At 40.4% G+C, this 26,420-nt stretch overlaps 2 protein-coding genes across 2 annotated transcripts; one reads left to right on the forward strand and one right to left on the reverse strand.

The window, feature by feature from the left end:
• Positions 1-74: 74 nt before the first annotated feature.
• On the reverse strand, positions 75-6,962 carry noa1 (nitric oxide associated 1). The gene is made up of 7 exons (XM_088631647.1): positions 5,560-6,962; positions 4,999-5,163; positions 4,419-4,630; positions 3,247-3,378; positions 2,472-2,588; positions 1,271-1,388; positions 75-407 (listed from the first exon to the last, which is right to left on the reverse strand). Exons 1-7 carry the CDS (start codon positions 6,914-6,916, stop codon positions 187-189), a joined length of 2,322 nt encoding a protein of 773 aa, XP_088487773.1. The 5' UTR covers positions 6,917-6,962; the 3' UTR covers positions 75-186.
• Positions 6,963-7,132: 170 nt separating this feature from the next.
• On the forward strand, positions 7,133-25,612 carry polr2b (RNA polymerase II subunit B). Its single transcript, XM_088631624.1, has 25 exons — positions 7,133-7,294; positions 8,316-8,388; positions 9,261-9,411; positions 9,619-9,731; positions 11,148-11,367; positions 11,929-12,087; positions 12,255-12,419; positions 13,737-13,933; positions 14,684-14,803; positions 15,769-15,955; positions 16,498-16,641; positions 17,044-17,183; positions 17,405-17,516; positions 17,935-18,089; positions 18,463-18,661; positions 19,440-19,608; positions 20,255-20,351; positions 21,177-21,271; positions 22,052-22,302; positions 22,575-22,664; positions 23,865-23,972; positions 24,129-24,242; positions 24,610-24,770; positions 24,923-25,118; positions 25,270-25,612. Exons 1-25 carry the CDS (start codon positions 7,276-7,278, stop codon positions 25,357-25,359), a joined length of 3,525 nt encoding a protein of 1,174 aa, XP_088487750.1. The 5' UTR covers positions 7,133-7,275; the 3' UTR covers positions 25,360-25,612.
• Positions 25,613-26,420: the final 808 nt, after the last annotated feature.

The raw sequence follows: 26,420 nt of genomic DNA on the forward strand, positions 1-26,420 counted from the left end.
TGTCCTGATGGCTTGACATTGGACCACCAAACATTGAAATTGGCAACCTCAGAATTATGTGATAAAAACTAGTCTTAAACAACTGTTAAATGTATTTAACTCCCTTGACTGTTGTACAAGAATGCCAGTTCCTCTCCTGAGAAAGCTGCTGCTACAGAATGACATGACGTGAAGACACAGTATTTTTCATTTCTTTGATTTGTCTGTTCTAGCTGTAGACAGACAGGTGTCCAGCAGGGTCGGAGGTCTCTTGGCTTTGTAGGTGGGGGATTTCCGGATCCTCTTCCCTTTCAGGAGCACGATGTGGGGCAGCAGCGGGGGCCTGCGCAGTGCGAGTCCCGCCCCCGCCGGACTGTGCACCCGGAACAGCAGCTTGTCTTCGGCGTGAGCCGTCACTGCCACCCAGCCTGGGGGAGAAGAAACCAACTCCAGCTTTCACCATACGGACTACAACTCGACCATTCCTTTAACATGCTTCTGCTTTATTGCAATTGAATCCCGCATTACATTATAAGAAGCAGTAAACCGCCACCCTTTAACAGAAAGCCTCTCATTCCTTGTAAACACCCAGACAGTACAGTGGGCAAGGTGAGAAAGGATGCCAGATAATAACAGGGCAGCCACACATGAGCACACAGAGGCAATTTTGACACCCTAATTACCCTAGCCAGCATGACTTTGAAGGCATGAACAAACAACAGTACCCATCAAACACTCATGTGAGACAACAATGCTAAATAGCATGCCCCTCTGCTTCAGAACAATATTTTAAATGAGACTGAAAACAAATGTTTCTTGCCTGAGTTTGATTTTGTTTGCTATTTGGTTTCTAATTTGAAGGTATGATCTTCACGTTGATGAACTGGTTAGAAAATGGATGTATGGAGGTTCTTCACATCATTTCTTTATTATGCTTTCTTTCCAAGAACCCATCTTGAGTTTCAATGAAGTAGAAAGTGTGAACGCAAGTTGGTTTACTGCCATTAATAGTGGTGCTCTTATGTAAAAAAAAATATAGAATAAGCTCCTGAAAAAACAGTCAAAAGTGCTTACTGAATTACTGTCCAAACTGTGTCTAATCTTGTTTCCAGTATATCCAGTAAGGGACTACAGCGAAACAATACAACTGGGACAATCACCCTACTCCAGTTGATAATCCAGTGTTCATTGGCTTTCAATTTACCTCACTGCAATACCACTCCGCTTTTCCAACCCAGGTGCTCCTTATGTCACAGTAGTTAAGAGAATAAGTCAATGGCGCTGTTCCTACCTACAGACGAGAGCTTGATGTCGGCTATAGCCTCTTCAGGCCCCACTCCCTGCAGCTCAAAGTCTTGAGGTACAAGAGCTGGAAACTGTCTCATGCGCTCTTCCCCACCAGCAGGCACCTAAAGACGTACTGTCGTGTTAGCACAAGTCTCAGAAACAAGCCCAGCATCTCACCTGAATGTCCCCACAGTCCCATGACCTTCATATCCATGACTTATTACCAAGAAAGTGGATAGAATTTCAGAGCTCTCTATAGCTCAGCTAAATGAGCATCACATTTTGCACACACCTATGTATTTATTTTTATTTAGTTTGTTGTCTTTTGTTTTATAACTATTCTAATGTCTGTTTTTGCTTGTCTTGGGCTGACTTCTGTAACACATCAATTTCCCTACGGGATTAATAAAGTATTATCTATCTATCTAAATTATTATATAAATGCCATTATGGAACAGAAAGGAGAAAAGGTTTATTGTTAGTTACTAATTTTGAAACATGCTACCCGAGTATGTCTAATTCTAAAAAGCAAATGTGTATTTGCAGCCACCTGAAATTTGTGTAACATCAATTTTAACTGCACTGCAAATCCGTTCTTTTTTTCCTTTAAAACAGGCAGCAGGAAAGAAGGAATGGAGGAGCTGAGTTAACCTAATGACAAAGGAGAAGTATTCCGTGTACAACATGTTTGAACTGGAAATCTCTTAAAGCATGTATTAAATGGCACATGATGCTATGGCTAAATACAATCTTTTTTAGGTCATGAACAGAAAATTAGCTCCAAACAGTCCAGTCCAAACAGATTGTCCTTAATCGTTACTGGCTGTTCCCAGTATATCCAGTACAGACTACAGGACTACAGAGAAACGGGACCAGATTTGCTTGGTGGACTAACGGCTTCTGATGTTCTGATCAAAATGCACCAACTTGTGCATTTTTATGATAAAACTCAACTAAAGGCATCATATTTTACATAATGCCTAATACTAAACTATATATACATTATGTATGTCCAAACAAGCAAATTACAATTATATTTGTTTCACTCCTGATCACCTGTCAGTACATTATCAAATTACTGAGGTATCACTTTAATACTATAAACTAAAAAAATCATTTTCCCCCAATTTAATTGCTACAGCAAAGATAAGAGTTGTGCTTTAAAAGTTTTCTGTTTTGGTTTCCTACTGTTCACACGCACTTACCCCAAGAAGTGTATTCCCAGCATGCTTTTGGTAAATGTCATCTGCTTTCTCCCCACTGGTGATGTGAACTGGCAGGAGATTGGAGGCGACAATCGAGAGCCAACAAGATCTCTCGCCCTAAGGCAAGAAGAGCCTTTAAAGTGAAACAGGCTACCACTCATGGAGTGCACAAGAATCTTAATGGCACCACTCATGCCTAAAATATTTTTTTATCTCCTTTGAATCTCATTTGAAAAAAAGTATTAAATCTCTCTTAAATCATTTGCCACAGACTGCTTTGCAGATTTATACAGCAGTTAACAATCTTGTACAGCAACAGTAGACCTCAAGAGTACAAAAGAAGGGAAAACAAAAAGTTCCTGTGGGAGCAAATAGACCTCTGGGGTCCCAGTTCTCCTCCAGGCGATGTGTTTGTGGTACTTTTATTACGAAAAAATCTGTAGATACCTATTGAATAATCAAGCAAAATATGTATGTAATATTGGTAATATTGCAATATTACATCCAAAATCAGCATGTAATATTGCAAACTACCATTATTTGCCTCAATTATCCTTTTGGCACTTTTAACTTCACTGAAATCGTAATCCACTATTGTCACTTGCGTTTATTTTACATCACAACATTTAACACAGCTGCATTTAAAGTGTCACTTACGTCCATGCTGAATTGGGGAACATACTCTAAAAACAGTTAACAAACATCTTACTTTTTAGCCCATGTATGACACCATGGGCACAAAACCAAATGGTCATGACCTCTACAATTTACCCACCTTAAGGAAATCTATGCGCACCAGGGCGCCCAAAAAGAGCACCATTCCCGGCTTCAGCACAAACGTCCTGGGCACAATGGCTTGAGTTGGTACCACCATCTTCAACTCTTCATCTGTGAGCTGACTGAGAACCTGCAAAATGCAAAGAGATTAAATAGCAGAACTGCTTATTTCAATAGGCTTTCAAACATGGGCACACAGTATACACAGCGCCCTGTTACAAACACTTTACACGTGTCTGCATTAAATGCTGTCTGCCATTTGTTAAAGTTTGCCTTGATCTTTTACAGATTGTTTTTAATCCTCATCCTCCTATTTTGGTGTCATCTGTGAACGTGACTAGTTAATAACCTAATCCCATGAAGATCATTAATATAAATTAAAAATTGATTTAGAGGAGTGGTCCTAACACAGAGACTTGTGGTACTTCAGAAATAACATCACCCAGTTTTGAGCATTTACCCCTTCACTGTTTTCTATGCATTAGGCAGTTCTCAATCCAAATCCATACAGTAGCTTGAATCCCTACTACCTATTGAGAATGAATCTTTTATCAACAGCCTTTGGAAAATCAAAATATACTCTGTTTGAATCCATTACTTCTGTTGCTTGTTTAAAGCTATGCAAAGAGCTACCCTTCCTACTTCCATGTTGACCTTGCTCAAGAAATCCACTGCTGTACAACTGAGCCACTAGTTCTAATTTCCAAACCCCTGCAAGTTCATAGTGTCTGAGAGCTATAACGCGTTGCCTGGTGTTCTGGATGACTACAAGAAAGAAGTCTGTACGTGGGTCCGATAGAGGCGACCTCTATGGGCACATATAAGGTTCTGAGGGGCATCTACATGGAAAAGGGAGCTGGAGTCAGTGTAGGACAATCAGTTTCCTCTGGGAAATAATCAAGCTCATCAGTACTAAAGCTTCCCATGTCTGCCTGGAATAAAAACAACTACAAGATGGCACATTTTAACTAATAGGGATAGCAATAACTGACCATGGGCACCAGCAGACAGTAAGTGTTTCAGTCAGAGAAGAGCTCTACATCTGACATGATGCTGCACTCATGACTCATGTCTGATTCAATATATTAGGTGCATGTAGTAATTATTCTGCAGCTAAGCACAAAGATTGCATTGGCTAAACGTACAATATGTTTTAGCAAAAGCACTCACACAGTGTTCTTTCATAATTCCCGGGGTGTCATACAGCCAATGCGCATCTTTGAGCTCGTTGTGGGTGAACTCCACTGGGTTGGAAAGAGCTGATTTTTTACTCATTCTGTCTTCTTCCTCCTCTCCCACACTGAGACTTTCTAGATCAAAATCCACAACGTCCATATCTTTCTGCGCCTGGACAGCCAAGCCAAAAGACCTGCCAACTCGCCCTGAAATGAACAGGGAAGACAAATTCCTTGTCAACTGTGCAAGTGTGGCAACTCCACCCCCACAGGAAGTCTTTCATTGGGCTCTTGAAGAAATCAGGGTCATGGAGGAACAGGAATAGGTTTATTATTATAATTATGGGCTTGAAACCAGGCTGTGTTAAGGTACCAGATGCCGGAATGTAAGTTAAAGTGAGGACTGAGAGTTAAGGGGACCATAGGGTTAGAGTTAAGAGTTTCACTGTGTCATTTAAGTTAGGGTTAAGGGGAAGTTTAGATTTAGTCACAGGGTTTTTATTCTGTCTCCTTTTAATTTATTCAGGCCTGAACAAATGTTGATCTGGTACTGTCATAGAAGTCAGAACTCTTACCTACTAAATATCCCTGCTTGCTGAGCTGCTGCAGTCGTCTTAATTCCTGTGGGCTCAGGTCCTTCTCCGACTGAGAGCCATCACTCTTCAGTCTCTCAGACCTCTTGAACATGCGATATGGAGTGGGGTTGATGATTGGGAACTTCAGGAGATTTAGTGTGGTGCCTCATAAAAAACAGATAGGTTAGTGTCTGCTTCCATCTGCAACAACCTAAAATATGACCCCCTAACATGGGATAAATTTAGGTTTTGACAGATTGAAAACAATACTTTTCATACACTGAGCTGAGGGAATAGCGAAAGGTACTTCTTCCTCAATCATCAAAACATCTAGTGATTTAGACTGAGGTTTATTACACTGTTCATACAAAGACTTCACATAAACATATCCTAATAACTTGAACTTGGCACTGCAAGGCCTTTACTTAGACATATGGGCAGTTTCTCTGCAAATCATGCTAAACCTCACTGCATTATATAGTGCCTTCATAGGCTTCTACGACGAAAGAGAGCGGGTCTTCACTTTGCACTGGCCTGCAGCCTGGCAAATGTAATAATTACCTGGCCATCGAGATATGGTAGCTTTCTGAATCACATCTGGAGCTTTCGACTTGCAGTAGTCCGACTCCAGCAGGGTGTTAAACAGTGTAGACTTTCCAGCATTTGCTGTTCCAACCAAATACACATCTCCTTTATATTTCCACGATCTTTGAAGACTCGAAATTAGGTTTTCTATCCCATAGCCGGTCTTGGCGCTGATGAGATGGACGTCTTTGGTGCCATCGCCTAAAGTAATACCTGCGTCAACGCAATATGCAAAAAGCTGACGTTTAATTCGTTTTAAATAGCAATCCGAATCGCCAGGTAGCAGATCTATTTTATTTCCCAGAACCACTATGGTTTTATTTTTGCCCACTAGTTCTAACAGATCTGGAATGATAGAATCGGGAATATCCAGAAGGTCCACAATGAACAATACCAAAGCTTTTTCTTGGCGTATCCGACTAACAACATTCCGATATTCTTCTTTCGAAACCTGAATATTTAAAGACTTTTGGTGATGGACAAGCAAGAAACATCGCTGACACACCGCTCTGTCCATCTTGTCCTCCTTTATTAGCTGTTTGTATTTCTCACTGGGTACATAACCGGGCAAAATCGGGTCAGTGCAATGCATACGAGCACCGCATCCCGAACAGCTGTTGTCACTAAAAGGAATCTCCTTATCTGGAGTGCCGTATATTTTTTGAGATTTTTTCCTTTTAGAAGTTAATTTAGGAAGGGGGAAGCCAGCGTCATGAAATTCTATATCCATTTCTTGTACGTCCTGGTCCTGGTCTAACACTGTATCTTCTAATAACCGCATCTGTATTTCCAAAGCTCTGTGATACACCTCTGTACACGACTTTCGCGATGCGTTTCTCTCTTTATTGGCCACAGACCCCATCTGCGAAGGGGGTTTGAAAGAAACCCCATCATCGTTCTCTTCCTCTAGGTTGGAGTAGTCTAGAAAGACGAATTCTTCTTCTTTTTCTGGTTCAATCGATGTGTAAGAGTTTCCAAGACGTCCCTGCTTTCCGCTGTCGCCGATTGCCGCTTGCGTTGTGCTGTAACATCGGACCACTGACGTCCACGTGTCTTCCAAGCAGTAGATCTTAAAAGTTGGCACTTTTCTACAGAGTCCTGGACAATTGCGTAGAACAGATGAACAGCGATTACCTTGTCTGTCCCCCAAAGTTGGTAAAAATACAGGAAACACATTCCGGGCGCAATAACAAGCAGGAGCATATTGCTTTAGTCGGTATAACCTCTGCATTTTTAATATAATTAAAAAAGAAATTATACTTGAAATATTTTTTAAAAGGTTACGTTTTTTCTTCTTAGTTGAACCTTGAATAGCAAATAATAACATACACATGTGGTGCGTCTAGGAGTCTTCCATTTTTAGTACTCTGACTCCTGTGACGTATATGATTACCACATCAAACCATCCGAAATTATTATTAATAATTATTATCACGATTATCTTTGTATTATTATTGAGAATATCAATTACAATTAACATATTTCTGGTGGTTCAATTATTTTAAAATGTTTCGTTTGACATCACGAAAGCCGTGCAGGAAGTGACGTATACACCATCGATATCTCGTACTGTTGTGTTTAGGTGGTGTGGATGGAAGTAGAGGGTTATAGCGCACTTATTTTTAATTCAACGTATTTGTAAGTGTTTTGTTTTTCTTTTGGAGTCAATAAAGGAAGTACCTTCAATCCAATATGTATGATCAAGATGAAGGTAGGTATCTGGTTTGTTTAGTTCTTTTTTTAAACAATATTTTGAACATGGCGTCAGCGTACGTTCTTTGATTTTTGGTCTGTATTGTACAGAGGTGTCTTATAAATGCAAGATGAATTGTGCCATTAACTCTGATACGTTTAACGACATCTGTTATTTAGATTTTGTGCATCCTGAAATTTGTTTTAGAAATATTGTGCTTCGTTTTCAACATTCTCAGTCTAAACCGTTCGTATTTACAGTCACTTTCAGCACATGAGTTCTAAATTTGTATTTTGAAATGCATTCAACAGGCGAGAGCTTTACATCCAAATAGGGAAGGTGATTTTCCAAAAAGCTTTTGGCATTTCAGTTTTATCAAGAAACGCCAGAAAATGAAATCGGAGGAACGGTAATGAGTTCATGGTGGTTCTAACATCTCATTTTGCGTACCACTGTCCTTAGGAATTAAAAACGTGGCCTTTTCTTTAATGTTCGAAAAGGTTGCAGAGTAGCAAACGTTATAAAAGTCAATTTCGGTGAAGTTTACAGATGCCTCCTGATATATTAGTCTAAGTTCTGCCTTTACAAACAATTACACTCGTGTCGCCATTGTAACAAAGCTGCTTCAGAGAGGGCAGGTTATTGAGGAGAATAAAGAATTTTTGCTCCTTTTATCCTTGATCATGCCTTTGGGAAGTGGAATGAAGCAAAGTGCCTGGAGAAAATTCATATGTGTACATGCAGTGCGATCAACTCTGCATAGGCGACACGCTGTCTCCAGAGCTGTGAGATAGCAGGTCCAAGTACCGTCTCTTGAAAAGCTTTTTACAACGCATGTAGTGTAAAAACAGTTTCTGTGAAAATCAAATGCATTAAGGGCCATCTTACCTTTCTTTGTTAGTTTCATATGCAGCAAGCTTCCTTCCTGTAGAAGGTAACCGCCTGTGAATAATACTTTTTTAGGGGGAAGTCCAAAAAGAGCATAATATTTTATGTGGATGGGGCTCCCTTAATATTACAATTCTGTGGTCTTCTTTAGATATTCAGTATGATGAAGATGACGATGAGATCACTCCAGACTTGTGGCAGGAAGCCTGCTGGATTGTCATCAGGTGAGCAGCCTAAAAAATATACAGTAACAACATATTAACCACCTTCACCTTTTAGGGTCATCTTTTGAGATTTATTGATCTTATTTTTGACTTAATACTCACATTTCAACATTCTTCTGTGCTGTAAAAGTCCAGCCCTGGTCCCAGTGACGTACAACCCAGCAGATTTTGAATGTCACCATTAGTTTTCCTACAAACAATTGTAAAGACTTGAGAACTGAAATGAATAATTTCAGTTTTGTTCATTTTTTAAAGCTACGCAGTTTAAAGGTTGGTCATTCCTGATTTAGCTGAACCAGTTACCTGACTAAACTGATCACAGTCCACATGTTGCAGGTCCTTACAAAGATATAATTTAAGGATGACCTATAAGACCTACTTGATTGTGGCTCTCCACTGCAAAAGTTGAACTGTTTTTCATTTTATTTTAAGTGTGTCCCCTTATATATTCATATATATGCTTGTCTGTTTATGTCCAGTCAAGTTCTATCCTGCTTTTTTAAAAAAGCACATTTTTTTCTGATACAAATGTACAAAGTTAAAAACATTTCTGGTAAAGGGTTTCACAGATTTTGCTGTAATGAATCAAAATATATTTAAAGTTCTAAAACAGAAGGAAATGTTGGGCATTAATGAAGATACTCTATAGTTCACTGTCATTCTTAACATTGGAAGCTGCAGTTTGTCTGATGCAGTCATCATTCTTCCTTTCTGTGCAGTTATTCTGTCCTGTAGAAATCTATAGAAGCAGAAGTGATCATCTCCTGTAATGCAGATCTTCAAAGCAAATTCAGCCCAGGTTTTTTTCCACATTTGAGGCACAACGGGGGACAATGGTATTAGTAATGGATGGCCTGTTCTTGTCTTCGTAGTTCTTATTTTGATGAAAAGGGTTTGGTGAGGCAGCAGCTGGACTCTTTCGATGAGTTCATCCAGATGTCAGTACAGAGGATTGTGGAGGATGCCCCACCCATCGACCTGCAGGCTGAGGCCCAGCACACCTCTGGAGAAGTGGAGGAGCCCGTGAGTCTCTCGACGGCTTGAAAAGATTTTTCCGGCATGTGACCCCAAGCAGACTGAAAGTGTAGTGATATGTGTTGATGCACAGATACGTCTGATTAATTGGTGCAGGGGGCGGTTTGCCCACAGTAGGGGCGAAAGCCCTTTTTTCTGTTAAATCAATGGGTGGATGTTGCATGTTTATCACCTCTTGTCATCTTTTCGTTCTAGCCACGTTACCTGCTGAAGTTTGAGCAGATTTATCTTTCCAAACCTACGCACTGGGAGAGAGATGGAGCTCCTTCTCCTATGATGCCAAATGAAGCTAGACTCCGAAATCTTACGTAAGTAGAGCTTTACATTGTTGTGTTGCTCCCTATTCTGATGCGATCCCCCACATTGTTTAGTTTTGTCCATTGCTGTTGCAGAAATGTGCTTCACACCAGGGTTTTTTTGAGAGCTAGAGCAGCATTGTGCAGCAGGGGTTAGGTCTCTGAAACTGGAAGGTTAAACTCCAGCTGAGACAGTGCTGTTTGTACCTTTGACCAAAGGAATTCACCTGAAGTACTCCAATAACAATACCTGGCTTTGATATTTTTCCATTTTAAAATAAAGTTGGACACTGGGCTCCTCATTTCTGGTCTACCTTCTAAAATAATGTTTCTCCCATCACAATATCAATTTCTGGATAATTTATTTCTCTTATTAAGGGAATGGATTTTAACCAACTGGTTTAAAAAAAACACCCTCTGTTACATTTTGGTATGGAGAAAGTTGTAGTGTACTGCCCTATGGAAGGCTTAGTGCAGTTTCCATAGGAGAACAGAAGATCATAAACTATGGTCACCTGTTACAGAGTATTTGCCAGTGGCATTAACAGAATTGTTGCTTAAGGGTCAGTGAGTATGAAAGTGAATCCCTCTGTGGGTTCCCCAAACTGAGGGAGGAGGGGTTAGGCTGGATGGTGGGGGGGGTGACTGAATGTGGAGGAGAGGACAGGATGGATGTCACTAGAATTGAAGACTGGAGATAATTTTTTATCTTTATCTTTCTTTTATTGTATACTATTTCATGGTGGATTTTTTTCTTCTCTTAATCTTATTTTTAAATGATGGATGGTATGTGAATTTTGTTGGAAAATTAATAAAAGGATGTAAAAATACCCAGTTTTGAGTTCCATTGTAAATTGGTTTGGTTTAAAGGGTCAGTCGGATAAAAATGAGTAGAGAGTAAAGAGTACTACCTTTGGAGAAGGTGTGCATGAACTGACATCAGGTGTTCGAAGGATAGCAAGTGGCCGAGTTCACAGCTGGTCACGAGTGATTAGTTTACGTAAATGACTGTTAACCTAGTGGAGTGTATGTATGTGTCCTTTCTTTTGCGTTCCTTATCTTGATATGAAATTCAAGTCAGACCCAAAACATTGCTGTGTTTGTATCGTACAAAACACTGGGGTTTGGGACATTGTCCTGGCCAAATTTCATCCTGGCCTTTACCAGTCATACCCTCCTAATAATCCCTATCTCTGACTTCATCACTTTGTTCTCCTCCCCACTGATAGCTGGTGTGTGCTGGGTGTACTGGTGCACTATGTTTGCTATTGCATCATCCAGATGGGTGCTGCACATTGGTGGTGTTGGAGGGGAGTTCTCATTACCTGTAAAGCTCTTTGAGTGGAGTGGCCAGAAAAGCGCTATATAAGTGTAAGCAATTATTATCTTCTGAATCTATTGATGTTCACAATTTCTTTCCTGGCTCAGGTACTCTGCTCCTCTCTATGTGGACATCACCAAAACCATCATCAAGGAAGGGGAGGAGCAGCTGCAGACGCAGCACCAGAAAACCTTCATCGGAAAGATTCCCATCATGCTGCGCTCCACCTACTGCTTACTCAGTGGGCTGACAGACCGTGATCTCTGTGAGCTTAATGAGTGTCCCCTGGACCCGGGAGGCTATTTCATCATTAACGGATCAGAAAAGGTAAAAGGAATAATCCTGTCCAGCTGAGCACAGCCGATGGACAGCCATTTCATGTGAAGTGGTGTTTTACAAAGATTTTCATACTCTATAACAGCAATAGGGACACCTTTAGTAAAGTCTTTGGCATCAGTCAGAAGTATTTAATGTTTTAATTGTTACTAAAACTCTGCAGATTTTCCAAAAAAAAACATTGTAGATTGTCTGGTTAGCTTCTTTTTGAAGAGCGGGATTCATACATGGAGAGAACTTGAAATGGGCCAGATCTTGACACAACCTCTTGCCCCCCAGATCTGTCCTCTTTGGTTCCAAACCAACAACTGTTCAGCTCTAAAAATACTTTTTTTTAAAATGTATGTCGTGTAGTTTCTTTTTTTGAAGTGTACTTGGAATACATGGAAATGTCAACTAATTCAGTAGTCAGGTAATTAGTCATTAATAAAATAACAGCTGGATGAATATTGGATTAGAAAGTCTTGATAGTTTTATCTGAAGCTGAATTCGCAGGTATTTATACTGTGGCCCAGCTCATGATTTTGGCGCTATGCACCTTTTTTGCTGCAGGTTCTGATCGCTCAGGAGAAGATGGCCACAAACACAGTGTATGTGTTTGCCAAGAAGGATTCCAAGTACGCCTACACCGCAGAATGCCGGTCCTGTCTGGAGAACTCCTCCCGTCCCACCAGTTCCATCTGGGTCAGCATGATGGCCAGAGGTGGTCAGGTGAGACTAGGGCTTGGGGCAGCACCGGGCTGCTGGACACTTTTGGTCACACTAAATGTCCCCCATGGATGTAAAACACCTGGGAGAGGCACGTGTGTGACTGTCAAAAAATGTCCTTTTTCATTTTGGTGAAATTTTCACATTTGTTCACCCACCTCATTCACCAGGGTGTGAAGAAAAGTGCCATTGGCCAGAGAATCGTGTCCACTCTGCCGTACATCAGGCAGGAAGTGCCCATAATCATCGTGTTCCGTGCCTTGGGCTTCGTGTCTGACCGCGACATCCTGGAGCACATCATCTATGACTTTGATGATCCAGAAATGATGGAAATGGTGACTTTTGTTTTGTTGTTGTGTGGTTTTATGAAAATCTTTTAATTTATCTTCATGTTTTTTCTGTGCCACATGCATTTTTAGCATTCATTTTAAATACCGTACCTTTTGAGTGTAATGTTCTAAGTGTACCATGGATTGCAGTCCATGCTTTAAGAAAATGGTGCAAGTGTTTGATATGTTTGAAGTAAATGATAGATTTATTATGGATAAAATCTTTCCCTTTTTTTTTTGCACTGGTGAATCGTTATCGGTAACCCAGCTGTTGCATGTATTGAATATTTAGGTACAGTATATGGGGAAAAATGGGAGTTAGGTTCACATTTGACTTGTAAATCTCATTATAACACCCATGTTTTCTTAAATACACAGTAATGTGTATAAGGAACTGCATTATAATCTTATTAAATATTGGTATATATATTATAATATCATTTCCTGTACATTAATACAATAGAAATTGAATTTTAGATAAAGCCACTCGCAACACCAGCCCCAATTGATAATTAATTTTTCCAAATTGTGCATATAGATTGCTTCACCCCCTTTAATCTACCACTCAAGCACATGATACATCTTGTGCAGGCCAGTCCATCACTTCTATTTTCTTTCCTAAAGACATTACAGATCTTAAACGCTTACTTACTGGTGCTTTCTCACTCATAGCACACTTAGGAACCATGGTTTCTCACCAAGTAGTATTTCAAAAACATGAAGCAGATGAGAGAATACAGTGACAATGTAGGGGACGCAGTGTGGCACATGCGTGGTACAAGACGAACCAAGACAGTATGTGTTGCTGGTTCCACTTGCTGAAATGTTAGTATCAAATCTGCATGTAAATGTGAAACCGAGTAAACCACAACTGCCTTGTAAGACAGGGGAGACCTGTTTATACATTTCATAATATTTTAAAATACTCATGCTAGAGATGATCCCTTCAGTTGTCTGATATATGCATCAATATTTGAGTGCAACAAAAGAAATGCAGCTTAATTACTTGTTGAAATTTGACTCTCTGCCAGATGAGGTAAAAATCTCACCCCTAATATTTAAGACCTCTTTATCAACCTATTTGTTTTGGCCTTCAAGTGACCCAGAGCACAAGGAAGGAACTAAATGGGTGATAATTGTTTCATCCATCCTGCCCATCCAATAAGAATTAGGTTATTGGTCCATAATGAACTACATCACCTCATGAATATCCTGTAAATCTCTTTCATTAAATGTAAACTTGTCTAAAAGGCAAATTTGTTGTTTGGAAATGTTTGACATTTTTATGATTTTTTTTTTCCATCCAAATCTGTGTCTGGCCAGGTCAAGCCTTCCCTGGATGAGGCCTTTGTGATTCAGGAACAGAACGTGGCTCTGAACTTCATCGGCTCTCGAGGTGCCAAGCCCGGGGTTACCAAGGAGAAGAGAATTAAATATGCCAAGGAGGTGCTGCAGAAAGAAGTGCTGCCACACGTGGGAGTCAGTGACTTCTGCGAGACGAAGAAGGCTTACTTCTTGGGGTAGGAATTAGAGCTTCGTACCTCGTGGTGGTGTTTTATAATGATTCTTGTTCCCCGGGAGAATACATTCATAGATTTTGGAAAGGGTAACCAGATGACAGTTATAGAAATCATAAACAATGAAAAATACGTTAACATCTCATGAGAGGAGAAGTTTATTTAGTTGTCCTCTTTACTTTTGTCAGAATTGTGAAGTGTGATTTTGTATTATTAAATGATAAACGGTTGATAAGGAGCTGTGGTGAAGTACACGAGTAACCTTTTTTGTTGTAATACCTGATTATGGCCCATTCATTGGTAAAACGCAGAATTTCTTGTAAGCTCTCGGGGTTTCCCAGCTTGGTAGACAGACAACTGTCTGCAGGTTTCCATTCGAAAGGAGCCAGCATCACTAGTGTGAAATAACATCTATAGTATATCTACTTGCATTCAGCGCTGAGATTTTAAAAAATGCACTACTTCAAAGGATGTTGTTTCCAACGAATTCACCTCAATAATTTAACCACTCATAAAAACTTAGTTCCTTCTTCAGAGGTCTGATGCGGGGGTCAGATTTCAAGCAACTTTTGAATGGGAAGAGTTGAACCTCTTTGCAGATTACAAATCTGAAAGCAAGCTAACATGTACCCCCAGAACAAACTATAAACTTTGAAATTAAGGGAATGTGTACAAAATGAGATTTGTTTTAAAGTGTTTTTCTCTGAAAGGAAAATTGAAAGTTGACCGTGTTATTTTTTTCTGTGCTTTCAGGTATATGGTCCACAGGCTGCTCCTGGCCGCTCTAGGCAGGAGAGAGCTGGACGACAGAGATCACTATGGCAACAAGAGGCTGGACCTGGCGGGGCCGCTTCTTGCTTTCTTGTTTCGCGGGTAAGATCAGCGGTTGGCTTCACTTTTCTAACGAGCGCGTCAAAATGGTCGAGTTTGCTTAGGAACTAATTTCTGAAGATCCGCATATGGTATATTTGTCCTTCATTGACTTGTCAGATACCTGATTTTAATGTTGTTTGTAGTATTTCCGTTACTGTCGGACGCTTCCCATTGAAAAAGAATAAGCAAATATAAGAACGTATGAGTAAGTAAGAGGAGGTTGTTTACCAGATGTGTTAATCACAAAGAAGAATGTTGCATGTTATTTTTCTTGTGTTCCTTTATACAAAATATTTATATTCTAAATTTTCTGTAGTTTATGTCCACTTGAAAACCAGTTCTGGACCTGATTTTATATCGGTTCTGTCCTAAGAGACTTACTTAACACTGAATACTGATTGGTGTTGCTATAACATGTTAGAAGAAATACCCACTGATTTGCTGTTTTTTTCTTGGCTTAAATATTAATGAACGAACAACATAAATGTCTTTCTTCCTTGAGAATCTCTCAGCTCTCTCAAAATAACTCGGTAAAATATTTGTTCAGGCCTTGAGAAATAGCATTGAGTCCTTGAGAGAATGGTTATCTTGTGGCTTTGTTTTCACGTAAGATCTCTTTTGGCATTTCTCATATTTTTTGGGCTAATCTTTGCAGTGTTCAATTAAGACTATATAAACTACTATATTGGTTTTGCTATTTTCCAAATCTCACAGTTTCTCATTGAATTCAAAGGTCATAGCATGGTCATAAAGCACGTGTTTTAAATGCTGTTGAAATATTCAAGAACAGACTCGGTATCTGTAAGAAGGTTAACATAAGTAGGTTGGAATAATAATTCAGTACGTTCTTTGTAAACAGACATGATGTGCTTCAAAGTAATTCCCACACTGATAGTTACAGAGCTGCTGATAAATAATCAGGGTTTTCTTATTTTCATTTCTCTCCTACTCTTTATTTCTCTCAGAATGTTTAAGAATCTGTTGAAGGAGATCCGAATCTACGCCCAGAAGTTCATTGACCGGGGGAAAGATTTTAACTTGGAGTTGGCTATTAAGACTCGCATCATCTCGGATGGGCTGAAGTACTCTCTGGCCACAGGGAACTGGGGAGATGTCAAGAAGGCCCATCAGGCCAGAGCTGGAGTGTCTCAGGTGGGTCTCGGAGAGAGAAGGAGGAGGAATGATGCTCTGTCTACAGCCAAGACCCGGCTTGTGATTGCATGAAGTATATGAACAAATTCCCACATTGCTTGAGAGCAAGTGTGAAATGCTTTTGAATTTTTTTTAATAAAGGCTTTCATAGGATTGTTCAAGGATTTGATCAGGAGATTTTAATAAGGCCATTGGACACAATTGTTTCTCATGAAACACTAAAGAAGAAACTTAGGTTTTTGTAATATTCGGTTTTAAAAGAAGTATGAATTTGAAAAGGCTAACTGGACTGAAACACCCCACTTGGTGTGCAGGATATGTCCAGAATCTTAGAGATTGCAGGTCTTTGTTTTGGCACTTATCTCATGACCTAGAGCAGGCTAACTGAACTAGCCTATTAATTTTCACTGTCCACCCTGCTTGAACATAGCAGAACATTGCCTGTCCTTCTGGGTAGTCCTCTCTAGGAATCGGGCAGAATCAAGATGTGATCTTTCTCTAATGCAGTGTGGGAGAGTTGTGACGTGGAATTATTATTTTAGGTGTTGAACCGCCTGACCTTTGCTTCAACCCTGTCGCACCTGAGGCGTGTGAACTCTCCCATTGGTCGAGACGGGAAGCTGGCCAAACCCAGACAGCTCCACAACACCCTGTGGGGCATGGTGTGCCCAGCTGAAACCCCAGAGGTAGGATGTCCAGACCTTAATGTGTTGAATGAGTTCCTTTCTTTATTACATGGGTATGAATTAATTCTATGTATCTCTGCGTCTTGTGACTTATAAAATAAGCACCTATGTTCACCCGACTTCGTTAGACTTGTAAATCGTGCTGTTGTGCTTTTTCTATGAGAGGTTTTATGTATCATCACATTTATATAGCAGTGGTGACTGTTCTTGGGGGGTATTGTTTCTTCTGTTGTAGGGAAGTAGGACTATTCCTTTGTTGGTAGGTCTTATGTCATGTCATGGAGGAGTTCCTTAGAGCGGTGTTAGGTTTGCAACAGCAGTTTGTATGTTTGAAAGGTTTTGAGAATGTGATTGAACTGGGTGTGGACAGGACTGTTTAGTCATGGTTTCTCCTTTGTCCAGGGACACGCTGTGGGGCTCGTGAAGAACCTGGCTCTGATGGCCTACATCTCTGTGGGTTCCCAACCCTCCCCTATCCTTGAGTTCTTGGAGGAGTGGAGTATGGAGAACCTTGAAGAGATCTCCCCGGCTGCTATCGCCGAGTCAGTACTGACATCTTCCATAGGCCAGCAATTGCAGTGATGAGCTTCGACAGGAGTGATTTTAATCACTCTCCCCTTTGTTTAACGTAATGTGTAAAAAAAAATTTGGAATCGGATAATACAGTATTACATTAGGATTGCGACACTGTGTGTTAGAGTCATCTGCCTACTGAAAAAGCTTTGTGCTTTGTTAATGGTTTGTGAACGTCATGTCATTACAGTGCGACCAAGATTTTTGTAAACGGCTGCTGGGTAGGAATCCACAAAGACCCCGAACAGCTGATGAACACGCTGAGGAAGCTGCGCCGTCAGATGGACATCATTGTGTCAGAGGTGAGGAACGCCGGCATGATTCCACAGCAGCCTGTTGTTTAAAATAACTTTTGCAGTATGTTTAGTTTTTGTGCTTTTAGAAAAATAAAAACCTGTGCCCATGCAGGACATCTACTGGTAAAGACAGTCCCGTAATGTAAATTTATTCCCAGTTCTGCCTTCAGTTTTTTTTATGCTGATTTAAAAAATGTAAAAGCCTCTCCCAGGAAAAACTAGGTTTATGTGATCCATGGTTATAGAGCTATGTGCTAATGTTAAATTTTGTTGCATCAGAAAACCAAGATTAAAAGTTCTAGGGGGCGTATGTTCATATTAATTGTAAGGACCTAGTTGCCTCATGAAGATTTAAACTGCCAGAATTCATTATAGCACTGTCCAGACAGCTCGTGACTCTGAAGCCCCTTTCTGTCTGTTGCAGGTATCTATGATCAGAGATATCCGCGAGCGAGAGATCCGGATTTACACCGATGCCGGGAGGATCTGTCGGCCTCTGCTGATTGTAGAGAAGCAGAAACTGCTCCTGAAAAGAAGACACATTGACCAGCTGAAGGAGAGGGAGTACAATAACTACAGGTGTGTCAGCTGAGGACAGCTTGACAAATATTCATTTCTTACTGCAGCATAAATATATTTTATTTTATAATCAGTGAAGAGAACCATTGAAAAAACATTTTTGCGACGTATTAAATTAATTTGCATTTGAGAGTTACTGTGGTTATCATTCCCTTTGTATCAGGGTGTGTTGATCCATGTAACACTCCCACTTTGTGCAGTAGTGGAAATTTAAGTTGAACTTTAAGTTGAAATTTAAGTTAAGATACACCATACTGCGTGTATCACAGGCTCGTACTTACATGGCAATACCAATCGTTCTGTTGTTCTGAAGTTTAAAACTTTTTAACCCACCACATGAGATTCAGAGCGATGTCTGTATTCTCTCGTCCAGCTGGCAGGACCTGGTGGCAAGTGGGGTGGTAGAGTACATTGACACTCTGGAGGAGGAGACGGTGATGTTGGCCATGACGCCTGATGACTTACAGGAGAAAGGAGTGGCCTATTGTTCCACATACACCCACTGCGAGATCCACCCCTCTATGATCCTGGGAGTCTGTGCCTCGATCATCCCTTTTCCCGATCACAACCAGGTATGGCTTGTCTTTGCATTTATGCTGGTTTGTCTTTTTTTTTTTTCTAGCACAAGAGAGGGAAATACCGTTTATTAGCCCAGAGCATATGTACTTCTTGTGCTGAACAGAAGACTGTCGTAGTCATAAATGGATATTATCCCTAACTCTCTTCTCAACAGGTTGCAGTACGTTCAAATCTCTGCAGCTGGACTACTAACTCACACCAGACCCTGGCAGCATATCACTCCTGCACTTAAGTCTTTACATTGGTTGCCTATCAAGTCACATATTCAATACAAGATCTTGTTGTTGACTTTCTAGGCTCTAAACAATCTGGCTCCATCACACATCTATGAACTCGTTCATGTTTACACTCCCCCTCTGTAGACTCCGTTCAGATGAGGCTGGTCCTCTACTCACTGTCGCCAGGACTAAATCACAGACTTTGGGTGAGCGTGCCCTATCTGTTGCTGCCCCAGAGTTGTGGAATGGCCTTCCTCAGACTTTAAGAGACCCAATTTCTTTAACTCTCTTTAAATCTAAACTGAAAAACTTCACTTTTACAAAGGTCTATGTTTGATTGCCCACATCTGTAAAAACCTGAATGCTTTCCTTCATTTACTTCCACTGTATTTTTTTTTATTCATTATGTACAGCGTCCTTGGGTTAGGAAAGGTACTTGTAGTCACAATATTTGATCTGTGACACAGAAGAAACAACTTCGGAACCCCCCGCTTTCTAATTTTCTCAGTTTTTTTGCTAATTTCTTTTTTTTCCCCCCTCTCTCCCTGTTTAGTCACCAAGAAATACGTACCAGTCTGCTATGGGTAAACAAGCCATGGGTGTGTACATTACCAACTTCCACGTGCGCATGGACACTCTGGCCCACGTGCTCTACTACCCACAGAAGCCCTTGGTGACGACACGCTCCATGGAGTACCTGCGCTTCAGGGAGCTCCCTGCGGGTGAGGGCTGTCGCGCCGCTGGTCCACATTCAAAATGTCCAAAGAACTGGGAAGGAAATTTAAAGAAATGATGGCCAGAGTGTCGAGGCTTTGTAGTGCAATGTTTTTGTGCGAACAACTGCCGTGCGGCACTGATAAAGTAGGACATGTGCTTGAAGGGAAGTTTGAAAATCTCCGTCACTTTGACCTGACAGAACCTAGATCTAAAATGAAGATGTATAACGGTAGTCCAAAAAACAGGAAAATTCATTACACAGATGTCTTGAAATCTGGCCGCTGACCTTCAGATAAGGCCAGCGCAGAGTGTTAAATGCAGGTAGCAAACATTATATAAACTGGAAATCGGAGATTTGACTTGGGTCTTTTTGTCGATACATTATTTATTTCTTCAAATAGAAAAGCAAATAGGATGTTAGGATAGTTAAATGTAGAACTTAAATCAACTTTATGTTAAGTACATGTTGCACAAGTAATATTAAGACAACAGAATACTGTGTGATATCGGCTCCATGTGATTTTGATCACCATATTGCAAAAAAGATACTGCAACCCTGGAATTACTCCACTGATCCTGATGCATTCCTTGACTCAAAAGAAAAGTCCCGCTCCAACAGGCTCAAAGAACCGTTCGATTTTGTTCTTCCAGGAATCAATTCTATTGTTGCAATTGCATCATACACTGGGTACAATCAGGAGGACTCGGTCATCATGAACCGATCTGCGGTGGACAGAGGATTTTTCAGGTCTGGCTGCCTATTCATGTTGTCTCCTGGCTTCAGTGATAACAGTAATCAGACGCAAGCTGAAATAATACTGTTGAGTAACAGTGTAGTAATATGCACTTGGGCAAAACAAACACACAGCACATAATCTCTGCTCTTGGTCAAGGGAAGTACCTGATCCCAGATGTACTGTACCTGCTGCCTTGCATTCTCAGTGGTTTTATGGATTGAATCACTGTGCTCAACAATATGTGCAGTGAATGTGCAGGTCACGTCAGAAAGTCATGGATCTGGTAGTTTGCTAATTCTTTAGTGAATTTCAACATGTGAAGGGATACCCCTGGACATGAAGAAAAGTGAACATTCTTAATGTTTTGTTGATTTAGACTGGTAGAAGTTGTTTCTCTGATTTAACTTTTGAAAGCCATGTAGAATTTGGTGCAATTTAATGGAATTGTGATATTTAATTGTTCATCAACTCAAAACGTTTTGAAAAGTGCACCAGTGTTTCATAGAAAAGGTTGGAAATTCTGCCCTATTAGGATATGCCAAAACACTTTTAAATTGATACCATGTGTGATTACCATCATCTCCTTTTACTGCAGCAAGAAAAGGGACTTCTGCATTATTTAAAACAAAGATAATCTTTGTGATATTCTGTACATGTGATTCAGGATTAGTGTAGTTCCTGTATCTATTCCTGAAAACTTGTAAAAAAGATGTGAAGTGTAAACCTGTCTCCCGGGAAGAAAATAATTCTCATACCATGCAGAGACATCACACATACCTACAAAAAGGTGAAGCTTTCCATGCCTGGTTAAATACTGAAATGTCTCGTTTTTACAGATCTGTGTTTTACCGCTCATACAAAGAACAGGAGTCAAAGAAAGGCTTTGATCAAGAGGAGATTTTTGAGAAGCCAACTCGTGAGACGTGTCAGGGTGAGTTAATTCTCTTTGCTCCCGTTAATAACTACCTCAGTGCCTTGTGATCTTATAGAATTAGCCTCCACTATAATAAGACTGACTGCATAAAATAATGTGATGCTGTCCTGAAGGCCCTGCCTGTAAGACCAGTATAGGATAGTTTAAAACAGATGGTGAAATACAAGATTAATATGAATGCCTTCCCTCTCTTCCCAAGCAGTGCTTTTCAAGTAGTAACTTTGTATTAAAGAAAAACACTTTTGTGTAGAAAAGTGTGTGTATATAGTAGTAAAATACAGGAATATATACAGGAAAAGAAAAAAAGAATTGTAAAAAAATTTGTTGTACCAGGTAATAAAGACCCTGTGGCATTAATGTGGGTCCTCAACTTGTTTTGGTCTGGATATATTAATGTATGAAAGTAATCCCCCCAGTGCTTTATAATATATTTTTTATTGTTGATTTATAGTTTTGCTTGATAAAACCAAGTTGCATTCATTTGATGAACATCTTGGAATTTGAAATCGCATTGATGGTACCCTTCTGCTTCTTTCTTTTCATACATTGGATACACTTGGATCTGCTTCTCAATATCTGGGGAGGAATAAATAATATTGCTGCAGTTTTCATTACCGCCAGCTGCCAGTGAAGTCCTCTCTGCCCCTTGCCACAGTTGTAGTCACTGGATAACAAAAAGCCCAACTTAGAAAAAGAGCCAAACTGCCACCGTAGAATTTCAGATTGAGAAGAAGAACTGACAAAAGGGGGGGGGGGGGGGTGTCCTTGATCCATCAGGTATGAGGCACGCCATCTACGACAAGCTGGACGACGACGGGCTGATCGCGCCGGGCGTGCGCGTGTCCGGGGAGGACGTGATCATCGGCAAGACGGTCACGCTGCCGGAGAATGAAGATGAGCTGGACAGCACCAACCGGCGCTACACCAAGAGAGACTGCAGCACCTTCCTGCGCACCAGCGAGACCGGCATCGTGGACCAGGTCATGGTCACGCTCAACCAGGAGGGGTACAAGTTCTGTAAGATAAGGGTGAGTCTGCCACCCTCAAGTTTCTCCACTTACTGACAACACAATCTTGGGCTGTAGGATGATCATGAAATGGAAAAGCTTCTTTCTATCTCAGCGCTTGTTACAGATGTGCCCAGCTTTTGTTTAATTTCTCTTATTTTTCAATTATCACAAGGAAATGGCTGGAAATGGTCTTGAGGTCACAAAGAGAAATAGCCCTGTGCTTGCTTATTGTTTACAAGGACGTTGCCGTATTTTTCAGCGGTGTGCGTTTCTCTTCTGTGAATCCACAGGTGCGGTCAGTTAGAATCCCCCAGATTGGAGACAAGTTTGCCAGTAGACATGGGCAGAAGGGTACTTGTGGGATCCAGTACAGACAAGAGGTAAAAGCTTATTTGTGCAATGCGTCAACTTCCCTTGTTTATTTTCAGAAATGCATTCTTTGTGAACTTAAACCAGATACGCTCTCTATGGAAGATCCTGTCCATAGCTGACCGCTTCTGTGCCCCGTATATACTTTGGGCTAAATGCAAAACATTCTTGCAAAATATTTCAATTAAGGGAAGTGAAACTGGGCTGCAGTTTACTATGGAAATGTTATATTGCATATTGGAACAAAATACTTACCGTATCTAGAAAGTGTCACATTCTGATTCTGCTAATATAGAAGTGAAAAGGGAACCAAGGAAAAAATGTATGGGTACCTAAGAGAGGAGTGCATTTGAAAATCTGCCATTTTTAAGGAAATGGTTTTATGAGCAAGATACTAACCTTGACTATAATTTGTAATGATGAGAATATCTGTTCCTACACATGAAACAAACACAGCTGAGCTGGAGTTACGGCACTTCTGATATCCACTTCCAACAGATTTATGTTGAGACTGACTTTAAGCTTCCCAGAGAAAAGGGAAACGCTGTCTTTTCAGAGTGCAGATGTGTTCTCTCTGATATATTCCAATGTTCTCTGTGATTTTATTTTTATTACTTAGATGGCCTTTGCATTCCCACATCTTTTAACGGTTCATTTGGTTTCTTAGAGCTTTTTGTTTTCAGTGGAGCTGAACTTATTTATTCCTTCCAGTAGTTAATTAGCTGGAATGTTAATTGCCATATTTCACATCTGGTAAATGAAATTCCAGGCTAGAGAGAATATAACAAACTGAGAATATAAAAAGCTCATCAAAGGGGGAAATACTAATTCTACGTGCTTATGTGAAGGTACAATATTGTAATGTCTCGGAGAAGCCAAGGAACTAGGAATACTAACAAGTCTGCTGTGGAACCTGCCAAAATAGGGCAACTTTTATCATCAAACAATAATCTGTTTTTCCAAGAGGCCTGGAGGGGATTCAATTATAGATAGAATGAATGCAGTGTTTCCTAAGTGACTGGTATGAAACATTCATCTTATCCCATTATAGCCTGGTTTGGGTCATTTGATGCAAAAGGGTGAAATTTGAGAAGTCTGAACTGGAAGAAGTCTGGGTGAACAAGGAACAGCTATTCCCTATAGAGGTGGAGTATTTTATGACTTTATTGCTGTGGTAACATTGTTCTGTCTGTTGATTACTTCTTGCATAGGACATGCCCTTTACCTGTGAAGGAATCACTCCTGATATCATCATCAACCCTCACGCCATCCCCTCTCGAATGACAGTCGGCCACTTGATCGAGTGTCTTCAGGGCAAGGTATTGCATTAGACTCTCTGGAAACTGCTTTTATGTGTGGAGAGAAATAGTGTTCTTGCACTCTAAGAAAGAGGGGCATTTTTATATATTTAAGCACAAGTGTTTTCAGCTGTGACTAGAGAATACATGATGTCTAAGGGATTTCATTATGAACAGGTGTCTGCGAACAAGGGGGAGATTGGCGATGCCACACCTTTCAACGATGCTGTCAACGTGCAGAAGGTTTCTAACCTGCTCTCCGAATACGGTTATCATCTGAGGGGAAATGAGGTATAGTAGTATTTCCTCCTAGGAAAATTAATGCATAGAATTCATTCATACTGGTGCAGCAGTATAACCTACTGTATATTGTTTATTTGGAAGCTTGTACACAATAAGATATCAAAATATTTTATGCTTGCTGTTAAACCTGCATAATCTTCATGTAAGTAGTGCACTGTTGTGTTGCAATAAAATGTATAGTTCTTAGTTGCTGCTGAATTTCAATTAATTTCTTGTATTTATGAACAGTTGTCAGCCCAAAAGATCTCGCAGGAAGGCATAGAGGTGCATCATCCACCTTAATGTACTGCCCAGAGTTATTTCATTGTGGGGGTGTAGGAAATTGTTCAGATTGATGCCATTGATTGTTTTTCAGGTATTGTACAATGGCTTCACTGGCCGCAAACTGACCTCCCAGATTTTCATTGGCCCGACCTATTACCAACGTCTGAAGCACATGGTGGATGACAAGATCCACTCCCGGGCTCGCGGGCCAGTTCAGATCCTCAACAGACAGCCCATGGAGGGTAGATCTCGGTGAGGATGTGACACGGTTAACATTCCCATTCTTTCAGAACTATAGGAGTTTGTCTCGGCAAAATTAGTCAGGGCCTGCAGTCTAGGGTCAATTGCGTCTGAAAAGAAAGACCCACAGCCTGACTAGGTTTGTGCTCCTGTCCTGTGTGCAGCGATGGAGGCCTGCGATTCGGGGAGATGGAGCGCGACTGTCAGATTGCTCATGGAGCCGCCCAGTTTTTGAGGGAAAGACTGTTTGAAGCCTCTGACCCGTACCAGGTCCACGTGTGCAACCTGTGCGGGCTGATGGCCATCGCCAACACGAGGACGCACACCTACGAGTGCCGAGGGTGTCGTAACAAAACACAGGTACGTTTTCTTTGGTCAGCGTCTTGGGAGTCGCGAATCTTGTTTCCTTCCCTGATGTTAAAACGAAGAAAAGAAACTGTCGCCGCGTGGCTGGTGCCCCTCATTCCTGTTGCGTTAATTGCTAACACGACACGCTTGTCTCCGTCCGCAGATTTCTCTGGTCCGAATGCCCTACGCCTGCAAGCTCCTCTTCCAGGAGCTGATGTCCATGAGCATCGCGCCCCGCATGATGACCAACTAGTGAAGTCTGGCTTCTCGGAAACCAATATCTGAAGAGAGAAAACGTCTTGCGTTGCCTCTCCCTGTTGAGCTGAAAACAGGGAGACTTCGAAAATGAAGATTTTCTGAAAGGCTTAAGTGCTGGAATCATTTACTTTTGGAAGTAAACGTATGTTTGTGAGATCACTGTTTAAGCATAAGGAATATGCTTTTGTATTGGTTATTTTGTCATTTGTTGTTTTAGAGAAAACTTAATAAAGTTCTGATTTTTAACACTGTTTTGCTGAATTGTTGACATTAAAGAAATACAGAGGTCACGCAGGAAGTCCTGCTCTGTATTACAAAAAAATCTACAGGAAAGCAGTGAAACATTTGATGGTGGAGAATTTAATTTTCAAAATAATCCTACAAGGTCATCAGTTATCCAATAGATTTAAACTGAAATAATTGGGGTGTTTTGATGGTTACCAAAGCTCATAAAAGGCTTGCAAAATGTATTGGTCCAAATTGCACTATAGACAGTAGATTGATTACAAGACTGAAAAATTATTATTAAAAATAAAGCAATGAACTAAGGCAGATAGTATGTTCTCATTCCAATGATAAGTTTTATTTCCACACACTTTGCAAAGTGCATTTCTAACACGTTGTACCATCTGCAAAAATGGATTTTTAGCAAATGTAGGAGTTGGTAGGACTGTGGTTAACACATTCCCTTTAACATTTTCTTAAAGATTATTTCTGAAACTCTTCTTTAAAATGTTTAACAGGTATTGGTAAGAACAATTGAACCTTTTTTTTAAATACTTTGAATATATGATATCCTGAGTTTCAATTCATACTTTTTTTTTCTTCCTTGATAATGATACTTTCTTTTTATTGTCTTGGCACAATTATATATTTTTTTTGTTGGTGACAAAGATGCATAGAAATGGATATTTATGAATGTATAGCAGTTTTTCACAAATTATGGTCAAGTATTTATACAAATTCATAGAATTTATACTGGTGCAGCTGTATGACCTATTTTTTCCTTTGGAAGCTAGTTTACAGTAAGATTTAAAAATGGTTTAACAGCAAGCT

The sequence above is a fragment of the Lepisosteus platostomus genome, chromosome 1, assembly GCF_059453375.1.
Source record: "Lepisosteus platostomus isolate fLepPlt1 chromosome 1, fLepPlt1.hap1, whole genome shotgun sequence".
NCBI lineage: Eukaryota > Metazoa > Chordata > Actinopteri > Semionotiformes > Lepisosteidae > Lepisosteus > Lepisosteus platostomus.

Excerpts from the sequence above, each read along its gene's own strand:
- noa1 (XM_088631647.1), bottom strand. The coding sequence starts at position 6,916 with ATGTGTATGTTATTATTTGCTATTCAAGGTTCAACTAAGAAGAAAAAA. Across the intron at positions 5,164-5,559 it reads TACCATATCTCGATGGCCAG|GCACCACACTAAATCTCCTG; the intron begins GTAATTATTACA and ends GTTTTTTATGAG. Across the intron at positions 1,389-2,471 it reads CTGGGAATACACTTCTTGGG|GTGCCTGCTGGTGGGGAAGA; the intron begins GTAAGTGCGTGT and ends GTACGTCTTTAG.
- polr2b (XM_088631624.1), top strand. Across the intron at positions 19,609-20,254 it reads CTTCAGGGAGCTCCCTGCGG|GAATCAATTCTATTGTTGCA; the intron begins GTGAGGGCTGTC and ends TTGTTCTTCCAG. Across the intron at positions 23,973-24,128 it reads TCGAGTGTCTTCAGGGCAAG|GTGTCTGCGAACAAGGGGGA; the intron begins GTATTGCATTAG and ends CATTATGAACAG.